The sequence below is a fragment of the Carlito syrichta genome, unplaced genomic scaffold (genome assembly GCF_000164805.1).
Source record: "Carlito syrichta isolate Samal-C Ts95f unplaced genomic scaffold, Tarsius_syrichta-2.0.1 Scaffold308124, whole genome shotgun sequence".
Taxonomy (NCBI): Eukaryota; Metazoa; Chordata; class Mammalia; order Primates; family Tarsiidae; genus Carlito; species Carlito syrichta.
Window position 1 is genome coordinate 273,936 of NW_007252220.1, and position 8,676 is coordinate 282,611.

The 8,676-nt window shown below is 43.1% G+C and overlaps 1 protein-coding gene and 1 pseudogene across 2 annotated transcripts; one reads left to right on the top strand and one right to left on the bottom strand.

The window, feature by feature from the left end:
* Positions 1–447: 447 nt before the first annotated feature.
* LOC110596280 (ATP synthase subunit epsilon, mitochondrial-like) lies at positions 448–775 on the top strand. Its single transcript, XM_021716045.1, has one exon. The coding sequence runs from the start codon at positions 467–469 to the stop codon at positions 620–622; it is 156 nt and encodes a 51-aa protein (XP_021571720.1). The 5' UTR covers positions 448–466; the 3' UTR covers positions 623–775.
* Positions 776–4,871: 4,096 nt separating this feature from the next.
* LOC103267398 lies at positions 4,872–6,108 on the bottom strand (annotated as a pseudogene). Its single transcript, XR_002482366.1, has one exon. The product of XR_002482366.1 is annotated as an ectodysplasin-A pseudogene (transcript).
* Between the last annotated feature and the right edge of the window lie 2,568 nt (positions 6,109–8,676).

Consider the following 8,676-nt stretch of genomic DNA (forward strand, 5'->3'; position numbering starts at 1 on the left):
GACACCGTGGGGGAGGTGGAGCATATAACATGAATAAGAGTACCAGGCAAAAGGGGGACCAAAGGGAGGCCCAAACTTTACTTGTACAATGACAATTTGTATACCTAGTCCTGAATTGTACCCTACATCTTTTAAATAAATAAAACAATAAAGTAAAAAATATGCATTCCCATGACCCAACAATTCTAATCCTAGATATATACCCAAAAGAAATGCAAGTACATGTAACCAAAAGACATGTACAATAATATTTCCAGCATCATTATTCATAATAATCCCAAACTGGAAACAATATACATATTCATTATCAACAGAATGAATAAATAAACTGTGCTACAACTGCATGCCAAAACATAAATGGATATCACGAATATAGTGTCACATAAAAAACACCATTGTTGACTGAACCACCCAGCTGAGCCGACACTGAGGGCATCCTAGCGATGCGCTCCGCTCTTGGGGCATAATGGTGGCATACTGGCCACAGGCCGGACTCAGCTACATTGGATACTCCCAGGTCTGTGCAAAAGCAGTGAGAGATGCACTGAAGACAGAATTCAAAGCAAATGCTGAGAAGACTTCTGGCAGCAGTACAAAAATTGTGAAAGTAAAAAAGAAATAATCTACTCTGACCAAAGCTTGAAATGCTACATTTTCAAGGTGAAGATGTGTAGGTGCATGTTATGGCAGATTGAAAACGATCTCACTTCATGAAAAAAAAATACCTGTCTTGTTTGTAAATTGACATTGCCAATAAATTGAAGTATGGTTCACTCTTTAAAAAAAAACAAAAACAAACAAACAAACAAAAAGCACCATTGTTGCACCAAAAGAGTTCATACTGTTTGACTTCATTTATATAAAGGTGAAAATGGGTAAAACTAATCTATGATGTTAGAAGTCAGGATAGTCATTAACTTAGACGAGTAAGGATGATAGTGATGAGCATAGGGCATAAGCAGAGGTTGCAGGACACTAGTAATGCTCTCTTTCTTGACCTGGGTGCTGGCAATGTGAGCATGTTCACTTTGTAATAGTTTATCAAATTGTGCAATTATTATTTGTGCACTTTTCTGTGTGTGTGTTATACTTTAACAGGAAAGTTAAAAAAAAAAAAGAAGAAAGAAAAGAAATGAAAAGCTAAATGCTGGGTATTTGCATATAAGTCAGATAAAGATAGTTCTCTACGAGGACTGCCCAGTAGGCAAGTGGTTTCTCTTGGTAATATTCTTCAGAATTAAATGACTTCAGAAGTTCTTTAGCATAAGGTAGTTACAGATAAATTACACATTATTTTTCACAAGATCTAAGAGGGAAAGAAAGAGATGCTACCTGAAAGCAAATGGAACAAAACATCAAATGATATATTACAGAAAGGTTTTACAACATTTCAAAGGTAAGGTGTGAAACTGGGAGACTGACTATATAGTTAGGGCTCTTCTCCATTTCACTTTCTAATTTTTCTAGAATCTAGTGAAACATTACCAGTGGAACTATTTACTCACCTAAGTATAGCTGACAGTTCACAGGCTTAGCAAGACCTGAGGAAAACATCCTGTTATATAAAGAGAAAATGTCTTTATCTTACATAAACATCTCCAAAGTCCCAAAATAACATTGAATTCAAAAAATATTTGAGTACACTAAATAGCACTGTGTCAGGCACTGTGGAGAAAGACAAAAAAGAAGGCAGATTTCTAAGAAACTCTAATGTAAAGACAAAATTTATTAAAAACAGCAACAGCAGTAACTAGAGAATGATTCTAAGGCAGGACATGGTGAGTGAGTTGCAGGAGTAGTTAGCCAGTTGATAGAAAGCCTTGAATATCACACTGAAAATTCTGTACTTAAACCCACAAAAAACTGTTTTATCTGGATCCCACTACTCCGAAAAAATCCTTGGATTTATTATGCTCACTTTGAATAACCTTGAATGATTACTAGTTATCTTCTAGTCAATCAACCTTAACATAAGTAATATCAAATCTGAATACACTAACAGTTTATCTAGTTATACCAAGAGATGTTGTGTAGAACTTTAAGGTTGATTTCTATGACATCACCTCAAGTAATTAGGAACATATCCCCAACAGTTCCGAATAAACCCTTATTGATTTACCCATAATTTAGACTATCACTTGGGGCAATGAGTTGAATGAGATACTACTTTTATTTGCCTTACCCAAAAAATAATTTTCCAAGCATAAAAAAATATATCTAGTACTTGACACTGTATCTGGCACAGTAGCCTTTTTATTTACTGAACTGAATTATTAAATTATACCAACATATTAACCATACTCATCTCTCTCAGGGTTTGGTAGATGTTACTATGACAAACCTCAATCTCTTTCTCTCCAGACTGAAAAAACAACTAGAAAATCCCTCCATTATTTTGATCAATTTAATTGAGTTTCTAGGGACTTTTATCAGCTGTTAGGTTTTTCTGAGGAGCAGCCACCAGAATTTCCTGCTTTTGATCTTTTACCTGGACAAATATGGGTTTTATCTTGTTGTTTTTGACACCCTTACTGATGATGCCTACCAAATTCTCGGCCGTTGAGGACCACAGTAATGACTCAAACAACATCTCCACAGAATGGTCAACAGTGATTTTTATTTTTTCCCTCTGATAATCATATTGTACATTGTTTAATTCAGATACATTAATGAGATATTCCTCACCATTGAGATCATTTCCACCAAGTATACAGATAAGTCTACAGCTACTTGGCTGCTCCAGCTGAAGAAGACAGTTATGATTCCAGAAGGTGTGATGTGACCCTCTCACCTCTAACTGTGTCCCTACTGGGGAGATTTTTCCAACATATCCCACGGAAAACTTTGCTAATTTCTCTGCTATGTATCCTGACCACCCTAACAAGTTTTTAAATTGAGAGAAGATATACATACATCTACAGTGATTTATAGATCCTTCTCTTGAATCATAATCAGGAGCCCAGAGCCCATCATCTCATAAGCATGGGTGGGTTTACTTTTGCCTACCTGTATGACCTTACAAAATGAAGTACCTCTGACTATTGTGCCCACTTGGTCTCATGAGATCTTCCTGCAGTTTGCTTGCTGTCACTTCTTGCAGATAAACTGATAAGAACCCTGAATGTGCTGTCTGTTGAAGGGGGAATATTTTGATCTTTCTTCCTTTCCATCTAAGAGTTGCTGTAACAGCAGCTGTTTGTGTTGAAAAACTAAAATATAAACACATGACCTACGTGGCCAAATCCCACAAGGCTGTTTACTTCCTTATTTACAAATCAGAATCTGTCAGCACAAGTAGAATTCTGTCAGCAGATACTGCAATTAAATGTCCCTGCAAGGCCAGCAGAGGGTGCACCAGGGCACTGGAAATTTTACCCAAGTTTGTAGCAGTATTAATTTAACCCTAATGGCCAATCAACTTTTCCTTTTGTAAATGTACTTTTGTATACCAAAACTAATATCTTCAAGAGAAACTTCAGTTGATTTGGGGCTAAAATTCCTTCAAACTATACTCCAAGTCTTTTAAAAGTGAAGGTCAGGAAGAGTAAGGAATATAAATGGCTAAACTTAGTCTGGTCAAAATGTAGGTTTAGTAGAACAAAATGATGCAGATATGAGCCCTCTACATTGTAAAAATTCTACAGAGCTCCATCTTGCTCCCCTCTGAAAAGGCCCCAGGAGGTAGTATGCCATGGGGGAATGGGCACTGAACTGGGAGTTAAGAGAGCAACTTTCATCCTAGTTTTGATTCTAGTTGTGTGACTTTGGGCAAGTTACTTTCCCATTGGAGCCTATAAGTTTTCCAAGGGAATCAAACAAAATGGGTTTATATGGTCCCTCATAACTCTAAGAAACTCTGATTCCAATCAATGTCAACAAACACGAAGAGCCAGTAATCTTGATCCTACTGCTCAAACAGATTAAACATAAAGAATAAAGGACAGAAGATAACAAGCTGTGTTTAAACCTGGAGAGAACTATTTTAGTGCTACACAAAGAGCAGGCACCTAAATGTTATTACAGACCTGTGAGAGTCCAACACCATCACAAAAGCCCTAGGGCAAGCTTTTCTGCTAATCCTCAATCTATAAACATGACTCTGTCCATCCTGAATGCCAAAAAGTTTTGGCCATCATTTGACTAAAGAAGTAGAATTCCTTCACCTTTTCACAGAACATCAGTGTTCAGCAGCTAAGTATTTCTATGGGGTATTGGGGGCAGAAGGGGTAGATAAATAAAGGAGCCAGAATCCTAGCTAATTATCGTTTAGCTACAGTGTTTAAAGTTTCAAGTATGAGAAGCATGTCTGCTGATTCTCTTCTTTGATAAGCTGTTATATAAGTTGGAGTGTGCTAGCAAGACATTTTAAGGCTCAGGGCAACTCAACAACACACATTATGAAAAAAAATTAAAGTGTCAGTCCTAACATTACAGTATTATCATGAATGTGATGCCTCTATTAAGTGTACGACTTTGGATGGGAGGCCAAAGTAGCACAAAGACAAAATATGACAGTCAAGACAATGCTTACATTAAGTGCACTAAATTTACTTGAATGATTTACTAGAAAGAGTAGAAAACAAACACCAAAGCTAATGATCTGCTAATAAGGACACAAACATCATAAAGATTGCAAACAAAAAAACAAAAAAAAATTGTTTTTGGGAGACTACTCCAGAGTAAGCCATTCCATTGGCAGACTCCTGTTCTCAAGCTAGCAGGAGTAAAAACGCTTCACATCCACTCTTCCCATCGCACCACCTCCTAAAAGAGTTAGAACCGGCATGCAAAGGGTGAGTTTTATTTCCATAGATTTTTTAAGTTGCTGCTCAGAAGTTGTCTAGCAAGACGGCATATTTCTACCAGAATTCCTCAGGGGCGCAGATCCTCCTCACTAGAACGCCGAGGACAATCAGTCTCAAATTGCAGGTACGTGTGAACAAGCCCACTTTCTGGTCAGCGCACAAGGACCCCGCACTGAAAATACGGTTAAAAGTTGTTTCAGCGGGCGTGGAGCAGTTGTTACAGCTGTTTACAGCTCCAACTCCAAAGGATAGCCTGCTAGTGCTAGCATCAACTCTGGACACGAAAAAGCAAGCACCGTGGGCAGAGAACCACATCAGGAACAGAAGGTCCAAGCCGTTAGTCCGCCGAGGGGGCAGCGCAGGCACCTCGGCGCAACGGCCGGGGCGGGAACGTTGCCAGCTTTTCCCGAGGCAGCCCACAGGCAGGGGCGGCGGGCGCGGGCTGGTGTTTCTAAGTCAAGGGGTCCTGAGAGAGTCTGGGTGAGCTGAGCCAGGGAGAGAGGACAACCTGCTCTGGAACCGCTTCCCTGCTCGCCTGCCCCCTTCCTGATCCTGCCCTCTAACTTGGCTTGAGGTGGCAGTGTGCTCCCAGGCCCCTGTGATGGAGGGCCCTCACCCAACCCATAAGTGGAGGGGGCGCCGCCGCCCCAGCCCCTACTAGGTGACTCACCTGGTGCCCGTCCTGGGAATCAGGGGAGAGTGTGGCTTCTCTCGGTTCCAATGGCTGCTGCTGAGGTGACGGCTGCCCAAGGTGGCGGGTGATGGGACCGTCAGGGTTGAAGCTACCAGGGCTGCTCAGGGTGCCAGAGGTGCCAGGGGTGCCCGGGCCGCCAAGGCGGGACTCGGATCCCCGTTCCCGCCGCAACTCTGAACGCAACTCTAGGTAGCAGCACAACGTCAGCAGGTGGAGGGCCAGCGAGAGGCCAAAGAAACCCAGGAAGAGCCGGCAGCTGTTCCCTTCGCCCGCCCGGGCAGGGGCCCCACGACAGCCGCAGCCCTGGCTTCCCCGCTCCCGCGGCGCTGCAGCGGGCAGGGATTCCCTGCGCTCCCCCTCAGGGTAGCCCATGGCCTCCGGAGACACCCACTCTCTGAGGCCCCGGAGCCGCTGTGTCTGCTTCAGCCGTTCACGACCTCTGACTAGCGGCTACTGTCCTGCCATCGGCTGGGGACTACAGGGACCCGCTCCTGCGCGACGGTGACTGGGCGGGACAGGGCAGGGAGAAGCCGCATGTGCAGCTCCACTCCGAGGGGTGGGAAAGGGAGGAGGAGGGGCGGGAGAGAGGGGCAGCTCGGCCCGCGTAGGGAATGAGAGAGGAGGTCCCAGTCGACCCCGCCCCATCCTTCAAGCGGCTGCCGGGACGCCCAACCACAGGGCCGCCAAGACTCACCGCCCCGCCCCCTGCCATTCCACCGGCGCCTCCAGCCGCGAGGCGGAGCCTGGGGGCGTGAGGGTTCGCCTCAGTCTGGCCGCCCCACCCAGGTCTTCCCGCATGCCCCGTCTCAGTTGGTTACTACCGCTGTCGTTCATCCCTGGACTCCGCCCCAATTTAACTCTTGAGCGCCAGTACGGGGGAGGAAAGGAGGGGGAGGCTGAGAAGAATTTGGGAACCTTGGAAAGAAAGTACAGCAAAAAGAAGGAGGCAGAACTAGCATTAATAGAAATGTTTGCAATTAACTACAGTTGTTAATAACATTACCCAGTACTTATCTGTTGTTTCCAATCTTCAAAGCGTTTAACAGACGTTAAACTAATTAAAACAGTTCTGGGTTTGGAATGAAACCATGCCTGCTGTGTTTGCAATCCAGTGGTTTGCCAGAAGATAAAGGGACCTAGGAACCTGGGAGCCAAAGGGACTAGGAATGGGATGAAACTCAAGTAGCTTCACTACTAGAGTGAGTCTGGGGGCTCAATCTAAGTGATGGAGAGGTCAACCCATGCCAAGCGAAACTGAAGTGATATTGCCCCATGAAGTTGAATTAAACAGTCTCCTAGGATTTCTTGATATATTAATTAATTCAACAAATATGTATCGATCCCTTTACAACTCAGAGAGTGCTGTATGAGAGAATATACAGCCAGAATAGTTTCTCTTCTTTCACTGCAGCAGGAATTTTGATTGGAAAACTTGTGCCTTCAATGAGTTAGTGAGGAAACCGAGGGCCAAATGAGGTGGATTTTTTTTTTTTTTTTAACAAGGGTGGTCTATAGAATGGGCAGGCACTATTATCTCTATTTGCAGGCAACTGTTCTGGCCTCTCCACCCCTCCCATCCTTCTCCTGGAGTACTCCCTGGGGGAAGTTCAACAAGTCAGCCAAATGTTCCAGATGTACACTGCTGCAACTGCAGCATCTTCAACAGCTGCACCAATCAGAAACGGGTTCAGAACAAAAACTAAAAAGAAAAAAAGTAAGAAAAGAAAAGTGGCAAATGGCAGGACAATAGACCCTGAAATTAAGGATGGAAAGAATTAGTTAAATCAAGAGTTACAATTGACAAGAGTTACTAGTCTGAAACTATAGAAAGCTAAACGACTGTAGCAGGGAAAACATGTATACTTCTTAGTCACTGTGCACTCTCATTCCCATGTTATTAGTTGAGAAATGAATAATTAGCCATTTTATTGACTTGCAGCAGGCATCTTGAATGTCACCAAGGAGGCTCAGTGATCCCCAAGGAGTACTTATAGGTAGGCCTAAGACCTAGGGTGATGGAAGACAAGAAAAACAGAGAGAAATAGAAAAGAAGTCAAAAGAAGAGAAACTAAACAAAACCAAAGGCATATGGTGAGAGGTCAATTCAGAGAACACAGAAGTCATAGCCTTAAATACAGAGGGGGCCAAAACCATGTATACACATTTTAAGAAAGGAAAAAACTGTATTAAAATTGTATCACTCAATATATACCAAAAACAAAAGAAGAAAACAAGTCACATTTGACTTCTGCAATTACAAGAGGTGCTTAGAGTGGCTACCATCAGTGTCCAGACACTTCTGATTACAGTGAACTACTGCAGGACTTGCTATGCGAGGCCTCCCAGATCTTCCCTTGTATACATCACGCATAGTACCATGCATCCCAAACTTGTCATGAATGCGTGCAATCGTTAGATGTGTTGGAGGTTCTGTGCATAGTCACACCTCCATTGTTGTACTTCCACAACGTTCAAATACCACTTCAAAATGGTCTTGTGCTCCTTGAACGACAACTATGCTTCTGCCATTTTATTTGACTGTCCTGCCTGTCACATGGTGACATTAGCATTCATTTGATTAATGCCATCTTTTGAGTGAACGCCATACTACATATTTCTACCATAATTCAATTCAACTTTGAAAAGTAATATATAGATAACATCTCTTAAAATCAGTATACATAGCTGGGCTCAGTGGCTCAGCCTGTAATCCCGCGCCTTTGGGAGGCTGAGGTAAGTGGATTGCCTGAGCCCGCGGGTTCGAGACCCGCCTGGGCAGCGAGACCTCATCTCTACAATAAATAAAAAAATCAGCCGGGCGTGGTAGCGAATGCCTGTAATTCAGGCTACTTGGAAGGCTGAGGCAGAAGGATCGCCGGAGCCTAGCAGGTCGAGACTGCGGTGGCCGGGAGTGACCACTGCACTCTAGTCTGGGCGACAAAGTGAGACTCCAACTCAAAAAAAAAAAAAATCAGTATACATGTTTTTGGCACCCCCGGTATATTAGCCACAGACAACTTTTCTTCCATACACTTGTGGAGGTCTTGGTGTTTCAAAAACATCTTTTTGTCCTCTCTTACCTCGTACCCATGAAATATAAAGTTTGCAAATATCATCATCATACAGATGGGGGTTGGTGTTTAACAGCTCTCAAGTCCTGCTTGCCAGTTTAGGAAT

Bases quoted from the DNA above. Each gene is read 5' to 3' on its own strand.
- LOC110596280 (XM_021716045.1), top strand. From the start codon at position 467: ATGGTGGCATACTGGCCACAGGCCGGACTCAGCTACATTGGATACTCC.